The sequence below is a fragment of the Rattus norvegicus genome, chromosome 14 (assembly GCF_021556685.1).
Source record: "Rattus norvegicus strain SHRSP/BbbUtx chromosome 14, alternate assembly SHRSP_T2T, whole genome shotgun sequence".
Taxonomy (NCBI): domain Eukaryota; kingdom Metazoa; phylum Chordata; class Mammalia; order Rodentia; family Muridae; genus Rattus; species Rattus norvegicus.
Window position 1 is genome coordinate 13,360,253 of NC_141547.1, and position 26,651 is coordinate 13,386,903.

Genomic DNA, 26,651 nt, shown 5'->3' on the forward strand with positions numbered 1-26,651 from the left:
CTCTGATAGAACATATACACGGAGACGCTTAATTAATCTTCATAAATGGGCTGTCTGCTTTGTTTATAGACTCTGATTCAATCCACCATGGTGATGACAATAATATTGGCATATTGTGCTTCTGTTTGGTGATTTCCCAATGTATTTTGGAGCAGTTAGTCTTCTTTGAAAGAACATGTGGTTATTTAAAAAAAAAATCCAGAAGTTTTGGTTCCAGAAATCAGTTCAAGTGACATTCTTCAAGAAGTTAGGTCTGAGTTCTTCCTCCCTGCCCCATGCTCCCAGTAATAAGGGTCAGACTCAAAATATATTTACAAATATCTTGGCCATATAGCTCTACTCTGACTAGATCATGGCTTAGATAACCCATTTATTTTCGCCTACATCCTGCCATGTGGCTGGTTACCTGTGCTTGGGTATCATGTGTCTGTCTCTTTATGTCTTTCTGGCTTTCCGTGCCTGGCTCTGACCCAGAATTCTTTCTACCTCCCGGATGTCCCGCCTTCTATTTCCTGCCTAAGCCATAGGCCATAGACTTTTTAATTGACAGGTGATGCATCCATACAATACACAGGATATTCTTTCTATACATTTCATATAAAAACAATATAATGGTCAGTTTAAACTCACTTTCTATATCAGAATTGGACATGAATGCTACCCTGTGTCTGCTCCCCCCCCCAAACCCCCAGCGTACCAGGTCTGTTGTGCACCAAGCTGAACTGGACAGAGCTTAGCTGAGAATAGGTGAGTGCAGTACAGGATCTTGGTTTGCACTGGCAATGAACTCTCCTTGGAACAGCTTTGGTGAACTTGTTTTGTTTCTTGGTGGGGATGGTATTTATGCCCCCTGGGGAGGCAGCCAGGGTCTCTGAGGCAAGGTTTGTGTGGCCATATACCATTGGCTAGGGCAGAGGTGTTGGAAAATGCTTTATGAACACACTCAGGGGCAGAGCATGTGTGTGTGTTTGTGTGTGTGTGTGTGTGTGTGTGTGTGTGTGTGTGTGTGTGTGTGTGTAAGAGCTTATGAGGTCAAACAGGCATGAAGCCTGATAGCTGTTATGGTAATAAATTCTTACTAGGGATGATGGGTTGGGAGGGGAGAGATAGCCAACTCCTGTGTCCTCATGTTTGAGGTATCTGGGGTTGAAGCTCCTATGACTCTTCCTCCTTAACCCTGGGCCATTATGGTCCCACACACGATGTGATGAGAGTTTTTGTAAGATTTTTAGATTAAAGGTTCACAGAGAAAGTAATGCTTGAGCACTACTTGCAAATATAACAACCTGTTTTAAAGGCAGAAAGATTTAAAAAAAAAAAAAAAAAGAACACCAAAGAGAAAGGAAATTACTGGGGGAAAAGATAGATGGCAATATAGAAGACAAATCTAAGAAGCCTTCTAGCTTCTGGTTTAGTTTTTGAATTAATTAATCTTAGACAGGGTATAACTATGTAGCCCCAACTGGCCTTGAACTCACAGAGATCCGTCTGTCGCTGAGTGCTGTGATTAAAGGATACATCATGGTGCCCAGCTACCTAGTTTAGATCTTATGTGCTTGCTTAAGGAATAGGTATTATACCCTTGTGCTATAGGTAGCTTCTGAAGCTATGAAAATCCTATAAGGATCTGAAGGGTCCAATAATCTATTTTATTGACCGGATAGCATGTCAGCCACCTCCCAGACTGATGAATCAAGGCATGAGATATCTATTTTTGTAGTATTGATGGTCCAGCTAGGAGATTTGTGGAATATAAGGAGGCACTAGGAAGAATGGTAATGACATTGATGGGGTCGAGGTGCAGAATCTAAATACAAAGTAATTGAGGGCTTTCAGTAGTTCATAAAGAAAATGGATACGGACAATGAAGAACTCTCCTTACCATTTTATGATGGGTGACAGACATATCATACGATACAATGATAACAAGTAAAACATAATCATCTACTATGGGTTGTGGTTTGAATGTGAAATGTCCCTTAGGCTCACGGGTGTGACCATTTAGTGCCCTACTGGTGGTGCCATTTGAGAAGGTCATGGGACCTTTAGGAGGTGGAGCTTTGCTGGAGGAAGTGGATCACTGTGGGAAGCTCGGGCCTACTTCCTTCACTGTGTGCTTCCTGGCCATGGATGCAGTGCGACTGGCTGCTTCCTGCTCCTGCTGCCGTGATGGAGTGCATCCCCTTCAACTGGAAGCTGCAATACACTCCTCCTCCCTTAACTGCTGCTTGTCAGACATTTTGTCATAGCAACCAGAAAAGTAACTAATGCACCAAGACAGTTGTTTAACCCTTGGTGAAATCCACAGCCAATCTGTAGACAGGAACAGGGGAAGAGCAATGGGAAGAGAAGATAGGCCAGAAAAAGAAGCATTAAGTCACCAATCTTGGATGTACTATGTACCAATGGCAGTTGGCATCTTCAAGAAAAATAAGCAGCAGCTCAGCGTATGGCGCATGGTTGTAGTCTGAACCCTTGGGAGGATGAGGCAGGAGAATTGCTACAAGTTCCACGTTAGCCTGAGCTGCACAGAAGGCCACCATGCACCATAGTGTGAGACCACGGCTCACAAACAAGTCAACGGCAAACCCCAGAGCCTTGGAGAATAGCTCTGATGGCAGGGCAGGCACCAGGTCCTTGCTTGGTTTGATTATGTGGTTAGCACCACATGAAAACAGGCCTGGGATCCCAGTCCTATAATCAAGGCACTGGGAAGTAGGATGTTCAGGAGTTCAAGGTCATTCTTACTGCAAAGTAAGTTCAAGCCAAGCCTGGGGAGCACTAGATTCCACTTCAAAACAACCAGCCGGAACCCATATTAAAAATGTCAGGTTCTCGCATGTAGGACCAACTTTTCCCCTGCAGGAAACCTGCCTGGAGAACTCAGGACACACAGAGGCAAAATTCCTCTAGGACCGGGCACTTCCTGTGTTTACCGGAAGTCCCACACCCTCGGATCCCGGCCCGCAGCAGCTCTCTGCTCCCAAACCCCGTGGGAGAGAGACCTCACCGCCTGATCAGGTGGGCACTCCTGAGGCTGCAGAGCAGAGGAGACCACCAACACTGCCCACCCCTGCCCACATCCCTGGCCCAAGAGGCAACTGTATAAGGCCTCTGGGTTCCCGTAGGGGAGGGCCCAGGAGCGGCAGGATCCCTGTGCCTGAGACACCGCCGGAACCTGAAGGAAACAGACCGGATAAACAGTTCTCTGCACCCAAATCCCGTGGGAGGGAGAGCTAAACCTTCAGAGAGGCAGACACGCCTGGGAAACCAGAAGAGACTGCACTCTGTGCAAATCCAGACGCCAGAGGAAAACACCAAACGTCATCTGGAACCCTGGTGCACGGAGGCTCCCGGAAAGAGCGGCGCAGATCTTCCCAGTTGCTGCTGCCGCGGAGAGGACTTAGGCAGTACCCCACGAGCAAACTTGAGCCTTGGAACCACAGGTAGGACCAACTTTTCCCCTGCAAGAAACCTGCCTGGTGAACTCAAGACACAGGCCCACAGGAACAGCTGAAGACCTGTAGAGAGGAAAAACTACACGCCCGAAAGCAGAACACTCTGTCCCCATAACTGGCTGAAAGAAAACAGGAAAACAGGTCTACAGCACTCCTGACACACAGGCTTATAGGACAGTCTAGCCACGGTCAGAAATAGCAGAACAAAGTAACACTAGAGATAATCTGATGGCGAGAGGCAAGCGCAGGAACCCAAGCAACAGAAACCAAGACTACATGGCATCATCGGAGCCCAATTCTCCCACCAAAGCAAACACGGAATATCCAAACACACCAGAAAAGCAAGATCTAGTTTCAAAATCATATTTGATCATGATGCTGGAGGACTTCAAGAAATACATAAAGAACTCCCTTAGAGAACAAGTAGAAGCCTACAGAGAGGAATCGCAAAAATCCCTGAAAGAATTCCAGGAAAACACAATCAAACAGTTGAAGGAATTAAAAATGGAAATAGAAGCAATCAAGAAAGAACACATGGAAACAACCCTGGACATAGAAAATCAAAAGAAAAGACAAGGAGCTGTAGATACAAGCTTCACCAACAGAATACAAGAGATGGAAGAGAGAATCTCGGGAGCAGAAGATTCCATAGAAATCATTGACTCAACTGTCAAAGATAATGTAAAGCAGAAAAAGCTACTGGTCCAAAACATACAGGAAATCCAGGACTCAATGAGAAGATCAAACCTAAGGATAATAGGTATAGAAGAGAGTGAAGACTCCCAGCTCAAAGGCCCAGTAAATATCTTCAACAAAATCATAGAAGAAAACTTCCCTAACCTAAAAAAAGAGATACCCATAGGCATACAAGAAGCCTACAGAACTCCAAATAGATTGGACCAGAAAAGAAACACCTCCCATCACACATAATTGTCAAAACACCAAACGCACAAAATAAAGAAAGAATATTAAAAGCAGTAAGGGAAAAAGGTCAAGTAACATATAAAGGCAGACCTATCAGAATCACACCAGACTTTTCGCCAGAAACTATGAAGGCCAGAAGATCCTGGACAGATGTCATACAGACCCTAAGAGAACACAAATGCCAGCCCAGGTTACTGTATCCTGCAAAACTCTCAATTAACATAGATGGAGAAACCAAGATATTCCATGACAAAACCAAATTTACACAATATCTTTCTACAAATCCAGCACTACAAAGGATAATAAAGGGTAAAGCCCAACATAAGGAGGCAAGCTATACCCTAGAAGAAGCAAGAAACTAATCGTCTTGGCAACAAAACAAAGAGAATGAAAGCACACAAACATAACCTCACATCTAAATATGAATATAACAGGAAGCAATAATCACTATTCCTTAATATCTCTCAACATCAATGGCCTCAACTCCCCAATAAAAAGACATAGATTAACAAACTGGATACGCAATGAGGACCCTGCATTCTGCTGCCTACAGGAAACACACCTCAGAGACAAAGACAGACACTACCTCAGAGTGAAAGACTGGAAAACAACTTTCCAAGCAAATGGTCAGAAGAAGCAAGCTGGAGTAGCCATTCTAATATCAAATAAAATCAATTTTCAATTAAAAGTCATCAAAAAAGATAAGGAAGGACACTTCATATTCATCAAAGGAAAAATCCACCAAGATGAACTCTCAATCCTCATCTTCCATTGGTTTATATACAAGTGTGCAATTTCTAGGCTTGAAAGTAAAATGATGCTATCTGGTGCTGGATAGAGGAGCCTTATTTTTTATTATGGCAGCTTGCTATTTTTGTAACATGGTGATTTGGTTGAACACAATAAAGTACAGTAGTAACTGATCTCCCCCTCTTCCTGGATGAGTGAGGAGATGATTAAATGTTGATGTCAGCATCCATGAGCATATTCAGATGAGCTTCTGCTTCTGTTGAAAAGGATGCTGTGTTTGATTGTGGTCCGAAGCTTTGAAGCACTACTTGGCATCTCCTTCCTTGGAGGTCTCACTGTTTAAACATAACAGATTTGATAGCTTGTTGGTAAGGTGAGGTCCAGCTTGTCTCCACTAGGTCATCTTCATGTGAATCCGGTGGTTATACGGTTTTGTTCTAGGGATATTTCATTTTTTTAATAACGGTTTTAGCTGACATTCATGGAGAGAATGAATCCTTAGAAGTGTGCCACTAGTGAAAGGAAATCCTGTCTAGAGTATGTTTCTTTACAAAGCTGTGTCACACCATCCTTTGGGCCCTCTGCTGGAAAAGTAGAATCAAGTCTCAAATAATGCCTTTTAAATTGTATCCTCTAGTATTATAGATGTAGGACAGTACTGTATCATACCTCTGTGGATGTAAAATAGCTTGTACCTGCTTTATGATACGTAGTAGTGACCGTGCTTTATCAGAGCTGTTTTTAATGATGTTGCTCAGAATGTTTTCTTTCCAGATGATGATTGAGAAGCTAATTTAAAAAAAAAAATGGTGCCAGGTACCACAAGAGTAACAGAACTGTGCTGTTTTCTCGGGTTTTGTTTTTTTACCTTTTTTTTTTAATGGAGTGTGCTGGATGTCTCTACAGTTTTGTTCAGATGACTGCAGAACCTGGAAAAGCTGTTGCTGCTGTTGATGCATAACACACTGCTATTATTGGTCTTTTTATATAAATATAAATATATATATACAGATATATAATTTGAATTTTTTGAAACTTTACCTGTGCTGTCAACTTTCGAAAAAAGTATCCCTGTTTACTGTGTTGAGTTGGCACTGTACAGAAATTAACAGCCATATTGGTCTAGAAATGTTGAACTTAAGTTTTTTCCATTTGTACAGGGGTAACACACTGTATTAAATATGTAAGGTCTTATATACGTGGGTTTGATTACAAAAACTAATAAAGTATTCTCTAAATTAAAAAAAAAAAGTCAGGTTCTGGGAACGGACTGGAAGGAGTTAGAGAAAGAGGAAACCATAATCGGGATATATTGTATGGGGAAGAAACGTTTATTTTTAATAAAAGAAAAAATATGTCAGCTGTTGTAGTGTGTTTTTGTTATCCTAGCACTTGGGAGGGGTAGATGGGTGTTATCTCTAGGGATTGCTTGTCTGTTAGTTTAGCCTACTTAGTAAGGTACAGTTCACAAAAACGCCACTCAACCCACCAACCCACCAACCAACCCACCACTAACAAAAAAACTCCTAGAAACCAAACTTTCCAAAATGATCAAACAAATTAGGAGAACAGCTATTGAGGAATGACATCTGCGTTGAGGGTGTACTTTAGCTTCCAAATACACATATACATACGCACCACAGACACGTGCAAGTTGGTTCTTGCAGGAAATGCACACACTTGAACAGACATAAAACCCACAATAAAAACAAAATAAATGTGTGTGTGTGTGTGAGAGAGAGAGAGAGAGAGAGAGAGAGAGGAACGACAAGAGCATAGAGAATGTACTTCAGTGAGATGTAGACTATGACACTTCACAGAAATGTAGTTTAGAGGTTCTATAAGGAGACCTGGATAATAAAACCAATGAAGATGATCTCAACGTGCATGTGTACATTTATGTGCCATGTTTGTACATGAGTGGGCGTAGCACATGTGTGACGCGCGTGTGGAGGCAAGAAGACACTTCAGCTGTCGTTTCTGAGGTTCTGGCTGTTTTGGTTTATTTGTTTTTGCTTGTTTTGTGTTTATTTTTGAGATAGGGTCTCTTACTGGCTCAGAACTCACCAAGGAGGCTAAGTTGGCTGGCCAGGGATTTTCAGGGATCTGCCTACCTTCCAGTCACCCCTGGCTCTATAAGGATATGTCCTGGGTTCTGCAGGATCAAACTTGAGCCTTCTTCCTTGCAAGGCGAGCACTTTACTGGCTGAGCTCTCATCAAGGACACTATTTCAGAGCTAAAGTTTGTTTTTTTTTTTTTTTGGTTCTTTTTTTCGGAGCTGGGGACCGAACCCAGGGCCTTGCACTTCCTAGGTAAGTGCTCTACCACTGAGCTAAACCCCCAGCCCAGAGCTAAAGTTTTTTGTTCATTTATTTATGATGCTGGGGAACCAAAACTAGGGCCTCGTGTGTGCTACAGAATGATATGCCAATGAACTACATTTCCAGATCGTCATAGTTATTAATATTCATAAAATGGAGTAAAATGTATTGAACGGTCTTACTAACTTTTTTCTAAGATTTATTTATTATGTGTTTGGTTCTGTATGTGTTTGCCATGTGTGTGCAGGTTCTTTTGGAGGCCAGAGAGAGTGTTGGATCTCTTGGAGCCTGAGTGTCAGGCATTTGTGAGATGCCTGATGTGGGTGCTGGGAACAAGGGTAGGCAGGGCTCTTAATGACTGAGCCATGGCTACAGCTCCAAGATACCTTATTTATTTATTTTTTTAAAAAAGATTTGTACATTTTAGTTATACCAGTACACTGTTGCTATCTTTACACACACCAGAAGAGGGCGTCAGATCTCATTACAGATGGTTATGAGCCACCATGTGGTTGCTGGGAATTGAATTCAGGACCTCTGGAAGAGCAATCAGTGCTCTTAACTGCTGAGCCATCTCTCCAGCCCCAAGTTACCTCTTTAAATGGATAACTTTTCTTTTCATTCATTGACATATAGCCATACTTCTTTACAGAATACATTTCTTTAAATGTGTACATTGTTATAATGATCAATTCTAGAAAGTTAGTGTATCCATCAAGATAGAAACACTAGATAGAGAAGCCATCAGGGAAATACAAACTAAACACAGGACCAACCAACTCAGTGTGTCATAGAAAGATCTGTTCTGCCATGGTCATTACAGTGCCGTTCCCAACCGTCAAGGTGGAGAGTTTCTACTTTATTCTAATTTATACTTTAAAAAGGGTGAAATCTGACAAATGAGAAAAATAGCTAGAAATGAGATATTAAAAATGTGTTTGGGCTCACTTGTTTTCCTTTCTTGAGACTGTCGTCACGGCAGGCCTAGAGCGTTAGCCAGGTTGGCCTTTGCCTTGCCCGCCTCTGCCTCCTGGGATCTGGGATGCTAAGCATGCAACGCGGTATCTCGTATCTCGTTCTATAATACTGATTTGTAGAAGTGTTCAGAGAGACGGATGGTGGTAAAAGCCTGTAATCCTAGCACTCGGTGGCAAGAGGGGAGTGTAAAGACAGCCTGGACTGTAGAGCGAGACACTCTCTCAAAAACAGCAACTCCCCAAACCAAACAGACAAAAACCTGTCTAGGGCTGGAGAGGTAGCTCAGTTGTATTAAGTAGTACTCAGGAGCACAGCACTTGTTAAAGACACTGGATGCCTTTGTAAATTGAACCCCCGGGTATAGTCCCCGATGTGCCGAGGGGGAAATTAGTGCAAATGAGTCCTTCACTTTTGTTTGGTAGCCAGTCAATATACTTGATATCCTACGGAAAATTTCTCTGTGAGTAGAGATTGTTTGAACGCTACTTGGATTCAACTGAGCCTTTAGGAATGATTGACTTTCATGTATGTGTTTTGCCTGCCTGTATGTCTGTGCACTACACATGTGCCTGGTGCCCAAGAAAGTCAGAAGAGGATATTAGATCCCCTAGTACTGGAGTTATGGAGGGTAGTGAGCCCCCATGTAGGTGCTGGGTATCAAACAGAGCCTCCATGAGAGCAGTTAGTACTCTTACCAGACCTATCTCTACAGCTTCGCCTTTTTTTTTTTTAAAGTAAGCATCCACATTCTTAATTCTAAGTGCTATAATTACCTCCCCCCCCCCCCCCCCCCCGTCTTCAATGACTGAAACATTTACTACTTAAAATTTAGACACCATCAGTGAACAAATCCAGGCCTCCAGACCAGTAATCCTCACCATTTATTAGTACTCTTCCTATTGCTCTCTCTTCCTGTTATTAGGCAGTGAATATTGGGGAGTATCAGACGGCTGAGGTAAAGACGCCAGCGATTTCAATCTGTCCTTCTAGGCATTGTTCATCTAATTTGTGTCACCTTTCACTTTTGGCTCCTTCTCTGAGAACTTCCTGTTTATGTGGCAGCTTCCTCTGCAGGGACTGTGCAGTACCTGGGCATAATAAGGACTGTACAGGTTTGACTGTCTTTCCAGTGCTGTGAGAGAGCAAAACACATCTGGCGGGTGCGTGTGCTTACTGTGTAAGAGCTAGAAATTTATCTGCAGGTATTTGAAGACATGTGAGACATGTATCACATTTATCTGACTTAAATTTTGAAGTGCTTATTTCCCCCTTTTCAACGTTTGCTAGTATTTCTTTCTATTTCAGGAGTGTGTGTCAAGAAATTCCCTAAATAAGGTGCCATGCAGGCAGGTTCACTCTCCTGGCCTCCTGAGGTGACTTGTTTGGCTTTGTTGTTTAGAAAGCCAACGATGACTAATTATTAGTATCTTGTCAGCCTAGACTAAAACAGTTGAGATTGAATAGAATTCTTCCATGATTAAGGCCATCTTAACAGCTTTTACAAAAAGTGGTGTGTGTGTGTGTGTGTGTGGAGTGGGTTGGGGGAAAGGTTTCTAGCAGGAAATAGAAACTGAACCTGGATGGAAAAACAGATAGCTGAAAGATTTTTTTTTTTTTTTTTTTTTTGACCCAGAGGGGCTTTTTCACTCATTCGCACTTCCTGGCAACAAGATGAAAGTGCAGTTCTGTTCTCCATAAATAATTTGCATCTTTAATTGCGCCCCCTCCCTCCCCTCTCAAGAGATAAGGGCTAGAAACACTCAGCAACAGGGCCTGATATAAAGGCAACCAACACGGTGCGGAAAACAACATATATTTGAGGATAAAACATATTGAACGGTGTAATCGACTCTGGACCAACGTCGGTAAATACCCGACACAGAGCCATGCACCGAGAGAGACCGAAAGTGCAAATCCAAGGCAGCGTTCTGCCTCTCAGAGCACATGCAATTTGCTTCCAGCTCTGTTGGTGGAAAAAGCTTCAGGTGGCAAAAATAAATCCTCCGGACTTAAAATAGCAAGCTCCATTCACACGGTAACCAATAATATTTCTAGTTTACACTTAAATGTTTTCATTCCGTAACCGCCGCAAACTGCCAAACACAATTTTATCGCGAGAAAGGAGAATTAAAAATAGGACGGGGTTATCGCAGAACGTCACAGGTTTTTTTAAACCCACCTCCCGCCACGCAACTTACACATGCTACCTGTTAAAAAAAAAAAAACCCACTGAGGATGTCCGAAAACATTTCCTTGGGTCATTTCACCTCACCTGAGGTCTCCTGAACCACCCAGAATGCCCTGAGCTCTGCTGTGGGCCTGCGTGGGCCAGCGGCAGGGGAACAGTGCAAGCACCCGCGTGTCCCTTCCCCATCCCCATAAGCGCGTGGGCTTTGCTAATCGTACAAGTCCTCTCGGCTCTACTCTCCGCTCAATCTAATAAAGCAGATTTTTTTTTTTTCAAAACACCAGCGAGGGCGAGGAAGGAAGCCAGCCGGGAGCTTGGCCGCCCCACACGCACGCGCACCTCCCGAACCGCGGCGCCGGAGCCCCGCCCCTTCCCTCACCCCACCCCTCGGCGCGGGGGAGTGACTGACTCCCGCCAGCCCCTCCACGTCAATCAACTCTCCTCCTCCTCCTCTTCCTCGCACTCTCTGCACCTTGTTATTAATCTCTAAAGCGATAGCGCCCGGACTCCTCTCCCCGGCCCTCGGGGTTGTGAGCGTGTGTGAATTAGAGCGAAGGCACCGAAAGCTCGCGTCTCTCTTCTCTCCCTGTCTTTCTCTCTCTGCTCGGCCCCGGCCTCGGCAACCACCCGGCTCGGCAGCAACCCCCGCAGCGGCGGCAGCCTCAGCGCCAGAAGGCCAAGGCCAAGGGCGGGCTCCGCGAGGCTCTCGCAGCAGCGGCAGCCGCGTCTCCGGCGACCGCGGGCCCTCTCCTGCGCGCCCGGGTCGCCCAGGTCCGGCGCGGCGCGGCCCGCGTTCCCCTTCCCCGCCCCCTGATCCGTCTGCTCTGCGCTCCCTTCGGCAGCCCTCCGCCGCCTCGGTGGTTCCTCAGGCGGCCCGGCCCGGCCCGCCCGCCCCGCGTCCCCTCCGGCCGGTGCCTCTCCCCCCGGCGGGCTGCCTGCATGTCTTTACTGCCCTCAGCCCCGCCGCCACCGCCGCCGCCGCCTCCCCCGCCGCCGCAGCCCCAGCAGCAGCCGCCCCGCCGCCGCCGCCGTCGTCGCCGCCGCCCGGACCCTGGCGCGCTGAATGCAGGTGAGGAGGGGGCGCGGGCCTCGGCTCCCGGCCCAGCGCGCTCGCCTTCGGAGGCCGGGCCTCCCGCCGCCACGGCCCCTCGGGGTGAGCAAGCGGGCGAGCGGGCGTGCGGGCGTGGGTGTTGGTGTTTGCGTCTGAGGTCTGGAGGGGAGCATCTCTGGGGGCCTGGTGCGCGCGCGCGTGTTTGTGTGTGTGTTTGTGTGTTTCCCCTGCCGCGGGGAAATGGCTGCTGGTGCTCGTTCTTGGCCCGCGGAGGAGAATGAGGTAGAGTGTTTCCGTGCTCCGGAGTCGGACCTGGAGTGGAGCGAGGGGGAGCGCGTCCCCCCGGGGAAGTGAGGTGGGCGAGGGACGAACGTGTGTGTGTGGGTGTGTGAGTTGGGACTTTGGCGGGCGGGAGGCGGCCCCGCGGCGAGTGGGTGTGCGTGTGTCGCCTAGGAGTGTGTGTTTGTGTGTGTGTGTCGGGCGGCGGGAGCCGGCCCGCGTCGCCTCAGGGGGCGCGGGTTCCCGGCCGTGTGTGTGTGTGTGTGTGTGTGTGTGGGGTGAGGGGGCCCGCGTCGGGGACCCCAGAGCGGCGTGGTCTTCCCGCTTCGAGGCCCGGGCTCGGGAGCCTCGCAGGTGAGAACTGCTCGGCGGGATCCACGCCGGGGACGAGGGAGGCGGTGCGGCCCCCACGGCGGCGGGCGGCGGGCGGCGGGCGGCGGGGGCTCGGGCGGCGGGGGCTCGGGCGGCGGGGGCTCGGGCCGCGGTTTCCGAGGCCCGGGCCGCGGCAGGAAGCGCGCCGGCCTGCAGCGCGGCCTAACCGTCTTCGCGCCCGCTCGCCCGCCTGCCCGCCCGCCCGCCCGCCCGCCTCCCCAGACGCTCCCGGGACTCCGTGCTCGCGCGGGCCCTGGGCGCTACCCCGGGCCTGGCCAGGTGAGGGTCGTGGGCGGGACACGCGGATCGCAGTCGCCTGTGCCGCCTCCGCGTCTCCCAAGGGGAGAGGAAGGCATATTTTGGCGTTCTAACTGCAGGCCTTCCCAGGCTGGCGTGGGGAATCCGAGGGAAAGTGAATCAAAACAGTAAATCTCGGAGTACGTGGTGTTCGGATCTCCTCTTTACGTCCTTTCTTTAAGGCTGTGCGAGGAAAGACTTGAGTAAATACGTTCTTTGTTGTTGTTGCTGCTGCTGCAGATACTTTATCGTTGGTAAGATATTCCCCACCCTGGAAATCACCGTGGAAAGGCAGAGGAGGAAAGGGAAAACTGGCCTTGTTGGCCTGTGGTGTCGGTGGGATTGGATCAATTTTGTGGATTTGAAATTGCTTATATCCTGCCTCCTAGAGGGAAAGGCGTGGACACGCAGAACTGAGGAGGTCAGTGGGGAAGAGGAAGTTACCGGAGCTGTCATCTTAACCCAACCGGCTTATTTAGCTTAGACTGTTTAGGAGGATTGTGTTCAGGAGTTTAGCTGAGCTGTTTGTACACAGTGAAAGCACACTACAGCAGTTTTAGATGCTACCTTACTGATTCTCCATGAAGATAGTCATGTACAGACAGCCAAACGTGTTTTCCTCAAGTCTCCCAAACCTAGATCATCAGCTTCTGTGGTCAGTGCATTGTGTGCTCCTGGAAAGCTATTTTAGAAGAGTCAAAACAGAAAGCGGAAATAAAGGTAAATCTGCCACTCAGTGTGTAGTGCATTTCGGAACTGTACGTAAATGGTATTTTAGTTGTTGACGCACCTCGCTTTTTACGTTTGGGTTTAGTTAGCCCGCACAGCTAGACCTTGACTGTGGGTGGAGTCACAATACAGTATCAGTTGGAGCTTTTAGGCCGTGTTCACTGTACTGGCCAGAGATTGCTCTCTTCTGAACCTGGTCTCACAGAGAAACAGTATGTTCTTCAACGGGAAGGTGGGGGCGGGGAGAGGAGAGGTAAAAAGCTGTTTTCTATTAACACTACTCCAGGAAAGAGTCCAGACGTGCAGTTGAATAGGAAAAGGGTCTTAACTTTTACAGACCCGTTAGAACCATGGCTATGCCATTTATATTCATTCTGATGTTTGTTCCAGGTCTAGAATTTGTGTATCTGTTTTCTTGTATCAAGAAGATGATACTCTTTCAGTAAGATTGTGAGAAGAGGATGGGAAACACATATGGCATATAGTAGATGCGATCGTTTACTACTGCCTGCTGCTGCTCTGATTATAAGTATCGAAAAGCGTTTTTAAGTACAAATACTCATTAATTACTTGTAGCAATATTGCCTAATTGTGAGTTAGGGATCGGGAAAATAGAACTGGGGATGTAGCTTTGTGTACAACTTTTATGGGCCCTGGGTTTGGTTTCCAACACTGAGGGGAAAAAGTATTTCAGAGGCCTTTGCTATACATAAAGTCTATGTAAGTATATGAGATGTTGTTTTTTTTTTTTTTAGAAATAAAATTATCAATGTAGCCTTGCATGTTTATAGAAAAGAGCCAAACTTGATACATTTATTATTTTTGGATAGTTTTAGTTTCATTACTTTTTAATGAATTTTATAATATAAGTCCCTGGGGGAGGATTCTAAGTTCTTCTGTACATTTGAATACAATCAAACATCAAAATGGATGAAAGAAGTAGATTTTATATACAGTCACAAACAGTAAGTGTTACAAAACTGTTACATAATTGATTTAGTTCAGGTTGACTGATTCTTGTAAATAAAACCTTTGGGAGCATCTTTATGAGATTTTTCTACCATCTTATAATAATTTGCTGTTTTTGTTTTGTGTAGAGTGAGTAATAAATTTGCTATTTATTGAATTTTAACTTTTTTTTAAAAATTGTTTTTGGAAAACCATAATGGTGAGGGGAGTAAAGTAAATGGAAAGGTTAAAAGAATTACAATTTTTAAAATTAGGTGTTTGTTTTTGAGAGTCTTGCCCTGTAGGGCAGGTTTACCACAGGTTTATAATCCTCTTGCTTCAGCCTCCTTACAGCAATTATAGGGAGTTGCTATTTCACTTGGTTCTAATTTAACAGGTTTGCTTGCTTGCTTGTTTTACGTTTTAGGGGGTGGGGATAAAGATAGCAGTGAGAATGTGGAAATAATTTCATTAAGTTTCTGTCCCTTTAAAAATACCAATTTTGGGGGTTGGAAAGGTAGCTGAGAGAACGTAGTAGTCTTTCAGAGGACCAGAGTTGGGTTCCCAGCACCGATGTTACGCAACTCACAACTGATAGTTCTAGGGGATCTGACACCCTCTTCTGGCTTCAGAGGGTACCTAAATTAAGTGCACATTAACCACATATAGATACATGAACAGATAACAAAAAAATTAAAAAAAATGAATCTTCACTCAGTTTCCCTGTTTAGTCTTATCTTTGTTTTAACAATGATTTTAGTATTTTCTAAATTTTATAAATTATACAATGAGATTTTCTAAAGTTTCAAAATATATGGTGAAAGTTATAAACATCTAGTGAAAAATTTTACACACGAGTGTAAAATTTACACACACACACACACACTCTTGTAGGGCAGCTTTCTTAGAAGGCAAATGTACTTTCATTTATCTAAGAAATTAACATACAAAGTTTTAGGTATCACTGTGGCATTTTCAAACAAGTTTTGTTGTGATTTTCCCCCATCTCTCCTACCCTTTAACCCCCTTTGTTTTTATCTTATCCCACTTTCTGGTTTCATATCACATGTGTTCTTTGTTGTCCTGTCCCTTTTCTCTCCTCATGGTTTCTTTACTTGTTCTTGGTGTCCATTATTATTCGTTATTAGTAGTATTTTAGATTGACCCACGTTTATTCCCATTTACATACATACATCTCTACAAGCTAGGATCTGCATATAGAGAGAACATTGGTCTGTTGGTCTGCTTTTGGGTGACCTGGCTTAATACAATGCTTTCCTGCAGATTTCACTTTTCTTTACAGCTGAGTAAAATTCCACTCTGTGTGTGTGTGTGTGTGTGTGTGTGTGTGTGTGTGTGTGTATAAAATTTCACCGTGTATATATAGTAACTATGTTTTCATTGTAGGTATCTATGCTGATTCCATTTCCTTGCTATCAGGAATATAGCATCAGTAATCATGTTTATCACTGTTGTAGGATAGAGATTGAGTTATATATCCAAGGATGATATAGCTGGGTTGTATGATACTCCTGTTTTTATTTTTATGTTTTTGAGGTGGTTTCTATAATGGCTATACTGGTTTACAATCCTACCAGCAGTAAGTAGGGATTCTCCTTTCCCTACATCCTCAGTAGCCTGCTGGCACATGCCTATAATTCTTTTTGTTAAGAAATTATAACCAAGTCAAGATGGATTATTGTTTAGGACTTGAGATTTAATGTTACCTAAGGGAGCTTTAAGTAACCTTTCCAGAATATTCGTTATAAATACCTTTAAAAGGGATTGGAATATTAGGAAATTCTGTATTTATTGTTAATGATATGATAATAAATTTACTACAAAATTTTAGTGCCTTATTGGATAGAAACTTGCGTGTCCTTTTGGTTAGCATGGCTGTGTTTTATGTGGCAATCTACTTTAGAGCTCCTTAAATTTTGTGACTCCTCTGTTCCTAGGATCTTGGTGTTCTGCTTTTGCTCACAGACCATTTCTTTAGATCCAAAAGGGGCATCTTTCCAGAGTTCATGGCAAGAATTTTTCATAGAGCATTATTTAAATATGATGAGTGTGAGAAGGAGCCCTGGCTAGACAGTTTGTTCGAAGGGCTTCAGGGTATTAGTTTAGATGATAGTACATACTTATAAAATTATATCTGAAAGTTGAATTATGATACTTAAGAATTGCTTTCCATCTTTAATGTAAAGGTTTGAGGGAAAAGTTGGAGGAAAGGAGAGGGGAGGGGAGAGGAGAAATACAATAAATAGGGAACACAGCTCTAATATGTAAAAGTCTTGAATGGCAAATGAATGCTAGCAACTATTTAAATGTTTGCAATTTTATGAGAACTTAAAATTTTGTGAATTTGGTAGGCATGTCCTTTACTGTGCAATACCTGATAGTCATTGTGTTTTACTGGGTTCTGGCTGTTTGATTTATTTTCTGTATTTTGAAATTGATTGGGATCTGTGAGCCAGAATTCTGAATTTTAGTTTCTGGAGTTTAATTTCACAGAGAATATTTTTTAAAAGTTTCTTTTACTGTTACTATTTTACACTCTAAAGATTATTTAGGTGAACCTTGGCACGTTCTATTGTGTGCTTTTGCTATTTTGTAATTTTAAAGTCATTGAAATAATAAATGTGAATCTTAATATAGAAACAACAGTAAAATCATCAAATACCCCCCTAATTACTAGTTATGTGTTTCATGATAAAAATACTACACATCTTTTCTTGCACTAACATCTTCTACCTAGTACCTGAGATGGTTTTTATATCTGGACAACTCCAGTTTTAGTTGAATTATTGCTCATTCTTTCATTGTCCAGGAATCTTAATGTGAAGCCCTGACTTGTCTTTACTTTCCCTTTCCCTAAGAACTTGACTGCATCTTTGAGTATTACTTAGCTTGGTTATGGGTCTAATTTCTCCTTTCCCCTATTTTTCCCATTCCATTCCTATCTTTTTTCTGTCTTCATTTCCTCCTTCTCCTGCCCTTCCTTTCCCCTCCTTCTCTGCCTCCCTCTCCTCTGAGGAAGATTTTTGAGTAGTTTGGTTAACTTCTTCATGGTAAATATTTCTAATGTTTTTTGCATTTTGAAAATTAAAAGCCCTACTTAAGGACCCATTGTGTACCCATTAATATACCCAGTTCTAAAGAGAATGATGCAAGATGTAGAAGAGACATTGTAAAGCTTATTGAGATCTGTGCATGCATTTCTGTTATTGTCTAATAATAATAATGTTCATTATACTTAAGGAAAACAAAACCCCTAAAATTTCCTACAGTGTACATTCTGTAGGCACATATTTAATACAACATCTAAATTTATGAAAAATACATTCATGAAAAATAAATTTATGAAAAATAATGAATTCTGTACAGAATGGAAATTGCTAGTCATTTGGTTACTTTGACAAAATAGCAAGAGAAACAAAGGAGGGAAGATTCATTTTAGCGCATGATTTCAAAGGTTTCAGTTCATAGTTGGCTGGCTCCGTATTTTTGGACCATGGCAAGGCAGAGAAAAGCAGTTCACTTTATAGTATCTAGGAAGCTGAGATGAGGTGGTAACAAGACCTATCCTTCCAGGGATGCCCCAATGACCCACTTCCTCCACTTGGACCCATTTCCTAATTTCTACCACTTCCCATCCCAATAATGCCATCAAATTATTAGTAGATTAATCCACTGATGAGTTGAAAGGCCTCATGACACCTAGAGCCCATCAGCTCTAATTAAGCCTTTCATGCAGAGCCTGCAGAAAACATTTCAGATTCAGATCATAATAATAAACCTTGAAACAGGGTAAAATTGTTTCAGAGTTGAAAATTTTGAATCAGGAAAAGTATAGTATAGCTAGGTGTCTTAGTTTACGTTTCAATTGCTGTGAACTTCTCACATGACCAAGACAACTTAAAAAACAAAACAAAACAAAACAAAACAGGGCATGGTGGTGCATTCAGGTGGTAGAGACAGGTGGATCTCTGCCTTTAAGGTCAGCCTATTCTACAGAGTGAGTTCCAGGATAGCCATGGCTACACAGAGAAACCTGGTCTGGAAAAACCAAACCAAACCAAACCAAACCAACCAACTAACCAACCAAGCAACTAACCAACCAAGCAAACAAACAAAACCCATTGGATCTGGAAGCTGGAGGCAGAGAGAGAAAGCTAACTGGGAATGGTCAGGGTTTTGAAACTTCAAACAGTGACACACCTCCTCTAACAAGGCCACACCTCCTAGTTCTTCCCAAACAGTTCAACTAGGAGCCAAACATTAAAGTGTATTAGCCTCTGGGAGCCATTCTCATTTGAACCAGCACACCGGTATGGTGACATACCTGAAATTTTAGCATTTGAAGGACTTAGGCGTGATCAAACCTAGGGTACCAAGCATGTTCTCTGTCCTATCACCGAGTTACAATATTCAGCCTGCCTTTCCCTCCCTCCCTCCCTCCCTCCCTTCTTCCCTCCCTCCCTCCCTCCCTCTGTATTGGATTAAGTCTTTACTGTGGAATGGAACTAATGCTTTTTAGACTACTAAGTACTAACAAAAGTCAAACTCATAGCCCTTACACGTGTAATCTGAATTAATCTTTCTGAAAATACTGTGAGATAGTAAGGTTCATATTTTCTAACAGGTTAAGAATTTGAACCTTAGATCTTCCATTTTGTAGCTGTCAGGAATTAATTTAATTTCTCTTTCGGTTTCTCATCTGTGATAGGGAGATAGTAATAGCACTTATCTCAGAGTGGAGTAATGATTTAATGATCTGACTCTCAAAGTGTTTAGAATAGTACCTAACAGATCTGCAATAACAGCTTTAACTTCTGTACATGCTTGTTATTAGAGCTCCTTACTATTAGTATACTTATAAGATATTTGACATTTCCTGGTTACAGTGAGGCACGTTTGACTCCAGAGTGCTTACTTTATTAAGAGGGGATTTAAGTTTGGTTCTGTCAAATAAGTGAACATGCTAGCTGACAATAACATTTAGTGCTGCTACAGACAGAGTACAAAATAGGTTTTAACTTACAGGGATGAGAAAACAGAGGTAGATTTCTTTTTTCCTTTATGGTAAGAGAAAAGAAAGGCAAGAAAATAGGTTAAAGCAACATCTTTATCAATTTCCATCATTGTCCCATTTATTCCTTTATATATACTATTATTGGACAAATTTATATAAATTTCATTTCATCTTTTATTTCATATGTAGAAGCTTCAAATATAATAATAGTTACTATTTTCTTCTATATTACGTGTAGGTTGACTCAATAAACTTTCAGTGAAGAGATGTGAATATTTTGATTTTGTGGATCATGTAAGATCTTTGTTTTTATTACCTTTTTTGTTCTTGTGATTTAATTCTTTCCTTTGAGGCAGGATTTGATGTTACAGTCTAGGCTAGCCTATAACTCAAGACATTCCTCCTGCCTCAGTCTATCTACTATTGCAAGAATAGATGTGAGCAACAATATCTAGCTTACAGTTTTTATTTTTAATTATTAGTTAAAGATATACATATTAATAACTACTATCAAGTCAAGGTGTAAGCAGTTTGATATCCCTATGCTAGATTTAAATGAAATAACAAATTTATATAGTATTGGAGAAATTGATACTACTAATTCGTATAATATATGTGAAAATACTAAAGTTTAACAGAGTTCATGAAGGCCTCAATTAAGTGGCAGTTTGACAATTATGTTGTTGGAATTCTTATACCTGTGTGATTCCCAGGATCTTTCTGTTGTATAGTCTTCCAGCAAAAGATGCACATTTCATGGCATTATAAGGAAGGCCCATTAAGATCTTGTCTTTCCTTACCTGTCCAGTTTTATTACTTATTGCTCTTTCCTCTCATATTCCCTAGACTAGCCAAAGTGAGTGACTTACAGTCTTGTCAGTGCTTTACATGTGCCTATAGGACCTTATGCTTTATGACCCCACTGACTTTTTAAATAATTCGCCTCAGGTGTTACTCTGGGAAACCTTATCTGACACTTCCAGGCTTTGCTTTATGACTTTTCTTGTATGCGTTTAACATCCTTTGTATTCCTCTTTGATAAAATTTGCCACAGGGTCTTCTAATTACCTGGTTTATGTCTTGGCTTTTCTAATAGAGTATGCCATTTTGAAGAGTGCAGATGATGTATATACTTCATTTTTATGGCTCAAGTGTTTGAAACATAACAGGGAACATGAAATGCTTGGTATATAGAAAGAACTTAAGAAATGTGTGTTAAATTAATAAGTGCCATTGTAAGCAGTGCAAGTTATATCAGCAAATATCTACTGCGGGTGTTAAGTTTTTAGAAAATCAGTTTAACTTCTGGTTAGATTCTAGAGCTTGAATAGGAATATTGAAGTTAATTGGGCAAATTAAAGCATGATTATAAGTGGGATATATGCCTAATAGGGAATTTTTGTCCTTACATCACTGATACAGATTTCAACAAAGCAAGCATATATAAATACATAAATTGAGGTCTCTTACTAATACTTAAACGTTGTAATGTTGCTTTAATTTAGAGGACATTCATTAATTAACCACACACTTACTTTTACTAGTAGATACTATATAGCTTTGAACTCTCATATTTACCTATACTATTAAAGACATTGGGAGTCATTGGATGATTTTGAGCAGGTTAGTAAAACGGTTTAAAGTTTACTCATTCTTTTGCTGGACAACTGAAGAGATCTTTACATGGGTTGTATAGCCTGATCACCAGCCCAGCCTGAGAGGCATAGCTTTCATTCCTCAGCAGAGAAGCTTAATTTTGTAGCACATGGAGGCCACTACAGAGATGCACAGCTGATCAAAATTCAGAAAATTGAGTGACTGAGAAGTGCCTAATCCCAATTGGTCTGTCTACAATACAGCCCCTACATTAAGGCTCAGGGGAAATCATAGATGAGGGGTCAGAAAGAGGATAAGAGCTCAGAGAACCAGATTGCCTGCTGCAAGGACATGACAGAGAAGCTGAACCATGACATCTCAACAATGTGATTACCTAAACAAGACCTGCATGGTGACACCATTCAACATGCCAGTATGGGTGGGTTAATCTTACAAGATCCCACTCCTATATGAGAAGCTTTAGGTAATCTGTGACTGCTGAGAGAGGGAGAGTGAGTTTTATCAAGTGTCAGGTCTCCTGATTGATCAGCCCTAATTACATGTTCATGTGAGTAACACTAAGTAATGGACCTAATTTTGTGTGTGTGTGTGTGTGTGAGTGTGTGAGTGTGTGTGTTTGAGTGCAGGTGCCTTCAGAGTCTAGATACATACATGCATATGACAGACAGACAGATATAAGTGATCAGTTTTGAATTTGGGAGTTGGAGTGGAGAGAAAGAGTAGAAAATTATGTAAATGCAGTCAGTACTTACGAAATTAAATTTCAGTAAATTAAAATTTTAAGTTAAAATATTAGTCTGATAGACAAATCAGTTTGGAATGAGAATGAGAAGAGAGTTTCTTTTAAAATTTAGAATTAAAATATAAATGGTTATGTCAAGAAATAGGTTTTAAAGGTATGGTGGTAGATATAATCAAAACATATGAAATTCTCAACTAATAAGATTTATGTTAGGATGAAAAAAAGAAACATTCAAAGCCTATTGGCTATTTTGTATGATGGAGGGAACTCAGAGCCAGGTCAGAACATGATGAGAGTCAGTTTTGTTTGTAACTTGAATTTTTTCAAAGCCTATGTTTAATGATAGTTCTTAAATACTTTAACTTCCCTGTTAGCCCACTACTCACCAGAGGTAGTGGGAAGAAAGGATAAGGGGGAAGTGGACCTGGTTAGAAACGTTCTTTGGAGCAACTCTTGTCTGTGCTGTCTGGAAACTGGCAGTTCAGTTCACCGGTCAGCAGTGGCAGCTCTATCCACTGGTAAACACTTCACGGGTAAACCAGCAGTCCAGTTTGGTAGAGTCAGGATAGCAACAGCAGTGATAAGGCCTAGCAGAGACAGCCAGGCCTCAGCCTCAGCACAAGTCAGCAGGAGGGACCAGCAGGAACAGTTCTCTGCTGTGCCTCTCTCAGGGAAGTGAAGATCAGTGAAGATTCGAGAACTAGCTCTGCGCAGCTAGCTATACCAGCAAGCCAAGCTCAGCCTCTGTCATGGTCCGTGAAGTTCTGTTCATACCCTCTAAACATCATGGATCGTTCTTCAGCCCTTGGATCTGTCTCAGCTGACATCACTCTGCCAATCAGCCCTATTCTTGGAAGTAGCAAGAAACTGCAGCATACCATCAGAACATTTTTGGTGCATTTCTCTCTGTGGAGTCTCAACAAATGCAGCTCAACTATACACTAGGGTGGACCAATACATGTGTGTTGTTAGCAAAGAATTCCTTATCACGTGTCTGCTTTAGCAGAACATCCTCTCTCCTGTATCTGCTTCAGTGAAACGTTTCTTCATGGGTTTTTTCATAGCAAAACTGACTTTCCAAAGAACTCTTTCCACTTCATTTGTTAGTGGTGGCACATGTTTTTAACCTTAGCATTTGAGAAACAGACCATCCAGACCTGAGTTTGAGCCCAGCCTAGTTGCATTCAGGCCAGCCAGAGCTATATGGTGAGATCCTGCCTCAAAAGACAAAAAAAAAAAAAAAACAAAAAAACAAACAAACAAATAAGTAAGTGTCAGAGAAATAGGTTGGTGCATTCTCTTCTGGAATAACTTGTGTTTCCTGAGTTTAGGCCCTACATAATTCTTGACTGAATGCATCTTGACCTGTGGACTTCAGAGATTCTTCACTGTTGTAGGTTCTGAGAACTCCACTGATAGCCTGGAGAAGGCTGTGGTTCATTTATATAATTGAAGGTAAATAAAAGAAAATGGTTTAAAAAGAACCTGTTGGGCTGAGTATTTAGCTGAATTTGGTAGAGTACAATTTAGCATTACCAGATCCTGGGTTGTATTGGCATACCCCTATAATCCCAGCACTTGAGAGGATCAGAAGTTCAAGGTTATCCTTGGCTACTTAGTGAGTTGCCCTTTGATGCATGAGACCTGGTTTCAAAACCAAAACCAAAATCAGTTCTTCCCTCTAAAAATCCCTAATGAAACAAAACTGTTAAAAAAATACATGTGGTAAAAAGTATATATAATTCTTGGTGTATTTAAGAAGATGTAGTGAGTCTAATAACAAATATAATTATGAAGTAGTGAAAATATTCTGAGATTTTTGTAACAACTATAATATGATACGGACATTAAATTCTGGTTTTTGACAAAAATCATAGTTATCAATACTACAAAAAAAGTATACTGTATTTTAGTGAAAACCGATACAATTTTTTCCTATAAAAATTCACAGATTCCCCGACATTCATGAGCCCAGATTAACACTCTATGCTTATTGTCTCCTAGGTTCTCTCAACTTTATGTATTTTGTCTTAGTTATGTACTTTTCTTTATAGATGAATCATATTGTATATGCTGTCTTTAATTGGAACACATCACATTAAGTTTTTATCTAGAGGTATGTTTTATGCTTTCAAATTTTATGTGCCACATTAAATGCTAAATTTCTATTTTAAAGTTTATCTTAATGATTTTAGTGCACTCACATTATCCTGAATCCATCACATATGCATAGAACATCCACCAGTCCTAAAGAAACCAGATAAGGAATACCAGCTCTATTTCCCCTTCTGCTGGCTACTATCAACTATGTGCTGATTGTTTTGTTGTTTAAAACTTTTTTTTTTTTTTTTTTTTTTTTTTTTTTGAGACAGGGTTTTACCGTGTAGCTCTGGCTGGCATAGAGCTCACAGAGACCTGCCTGCATTTGCCCTCTGAGTGCTGGGATTTTTAATGGATTGCCTGTTCTAGGCATTTAGTGAAAGTAGAATCATATAAGTGTTCTTCGGTGCCCAACTTCTTTTTCATTTAGCATGTTTCAAGAATAAGCCATTTGATAACATATAATAAGTACTTCATTTTTTTGAGACAGTGTCTCCTGTATCATAAGCTAGTTCCCAACATGCCATGGATATATGTCCTATATAGCACAACCTTAAACTATGTATCCTCCTGTCTTCACTTTGTAAATGTTGCCAATACAGACATGTGCATCACCACACCAGTTTATGCAGTGCTAGGGATTAAATCCAGGGCTTTGTAGATAGGCAGTCTTTCTATGACTGAGCTATATTCCTAGTTCCCATGCTTTGTAATGATTAACATGTGGTTAACATGTTTTTTGCATATGTATATTTTTGGGCTAGTCTAAATATTTTTGCTATATATTAGTATGTTGAAATTTGTTGGGACATAAGTTTTAATTTTTCTTGAGTATATACTTAAGAATGGACTTGCTTAAATGGAAACTCTGCTTGAGTTTGGAAGTAATTAACACGTTTCTTTAAGTCATTTTTAATGGCTTCATTTTAATCTTTATTGGTATACCATTTATCTACTCTCCTACTAGTTGATAATTTATAATGATTATCAAAACAAAGTAAAAAATATGATTGTCTTTGAATACTCTTGTATGTGTGTGTATGTTGTTTGCTTGTGTCTGGGAATGCTTACTTGGTGTGTGTGTGTAGACCAGAATATTGGGATTTCTTCCTCAGTCATAACTCCTAGAGCCCACATGTGTTCTGGGGCTCTGAACTCAGACCCTCATGCTTTCCTAGCAAGCACTTTACACTAGTCACATCTGCACCTGCCATATTGAATGCTTTTTTTTTTTAAATTACTTACTTATGTATAAATGTAGGAGGCCATCAGATTTCTTTATAGATGGTCATGAATCACCATGTGGTTGCTGTGAATTGAATTCAGTGTTATTAACTAATGAGCCATCTTACCAGTCCTTGAATGCTTTTTTAAAAGGATAAATTCCTACAAGTAGACTTGCAGAATCAAATAAGGATGCAGTTTTGATAAATCTTGTTAGATCACTCTTTAGAAATGCATAAAATTTTACTACTATGAGTGTTGGGGGCTGAAAAATACAAAACTCAGTGGTAGAATGTTCTGTTCACAATACTCCCGAAAAAGTTTTATCACCAGTTTTTTAAATATGTTCTCTAAGCTGTCATTCACATTATTAATCATTGCCATTCTGAAACTAGGCATATATTTAAAAAAATTAGTTTTGGCTAGTGAGGATTTTTTTTGTCCTGTTTATATGTTCTTTTAATTATTTTACATTGTTTTGTGTCTTGCCTGGTCATAACCTTCACTCTAAATATTCCTATTGGAATGCCTACTTTTTTTTCTGATTTGTGAGCTTAGTAACAAGAAGAAGAACCCATTGTACTGCCACTTATAAATATTTTAGAGAGTTTTTGTTACTGTTTCTGTGATGTCTTTTGACCTTACTTTTTGCTTTATCAATATTAAATTCAACTTTTTGCTTCATTTATTTTTTTAAAGACAAGATCTTACTGTATATAGGCTTGGCTATCCTGAAACCCTGTATGTAGACCAGGCTAGGCTTGAACTAAGAGGTCTGTCTGCTTCTGTCTCCTGAGTACTGGAATTAAAGGTGTCTGTCACTAAGCCTCCTTTGTTTTTAATTTCTACTGGTCTTTGCCTTGCTGAAAAGTTCTTTCTACATTAAGCCTGTTAAACTCATTTTTCTACATTTGTTTTCTAGGAATGTACAGAATTAAGCTTGGGATGGCCTAGTAAGAGCTTTTTATAGTTGGACTTATGTTTCAAAGTTTTGAGTTTATTTTTTTTTTCAAGTTAAGGATCAAATGCAAGGCAAGTATTATATTCCTGAGCCATATCTCCAGCACTTAACCTATGTTTAAATTCTAGTAACTGCTTTTTAGGCTTTTGGCCAAAATCAGGTGTAGCATCTGTTCTTAACAGTTTGCTATCTGATGTGCTCTCTCTGTTTTTGGAGTAAGGGGGGATGGATAGGAACATGCTATACACTGATCCCTATATAGACCGGGTATTGCAGGAATAGTGCTGCATCCTGATGGGGACTTAAAAGAAATTCTACTTATGTGGGATATTGGTTGTTTCACAACTTTTCTGTATTTCAGTTTCCTTATCTGTAAATTGTAGTTGGTGAGTTAATATATAATTCATAAGTTTAATGAAATTATGTAGTTCATATTTTCTTTTTCAAATTCACAATCTTTCTTTATCCTACTTAAAATTTGGTCTAGAAGGTAGGAGGAAGTTTCAAGATAATGTGATCCTTAGTTTTCAAAACTAGAAAAGTTGTCTGGGATTAGTACTGATTCAAAAGGAGAGCAAATCTTCAATTAGTATTTAAGAAGTCATTTTAAAAGACACTTGTTCAGTAGCCACATTTTAATAGGATAAGGGCTAAACTAAGCGGTGTAATATCCATA

General features: G+C 41.4%; 1 protein-coding gene and 1 pseudogene across 14 annotated transcripts in view; both read left to right on the forward strand.

Moving 5' to 3' along the window:
* The first annotated feature begins 11,095 nt into the window (after positions 1 to 11,095).
* Positions 11,096 to 26,651, forward strand: part of Cnot6l (CCR4-NOT transcription complex, subunit 6-like) — a 91,950-nt gene continuing 76,394 nt past the window's right edge. For 3 of the 14 annotated variants that reach the window (XM_087583763.1, XM_087583773.1, XM_087583768.1), the window contains exon 1: positions 11,882 to 11,953. In XM_087583763.1, the coding sequence (XP_087439889.1) occupies positions 11,949 to 11,953 (5 nt within the window). In that variant the 5' untranslated portion in view covers positions 11,882 to 11,948. 14 annotated transcript variants of the gene reach the window in all.
* On the forward strand, positions 26,106 to 26,232 carry LOC120096853 (U2 spliceosomal RNA; annotated as a pseudogene).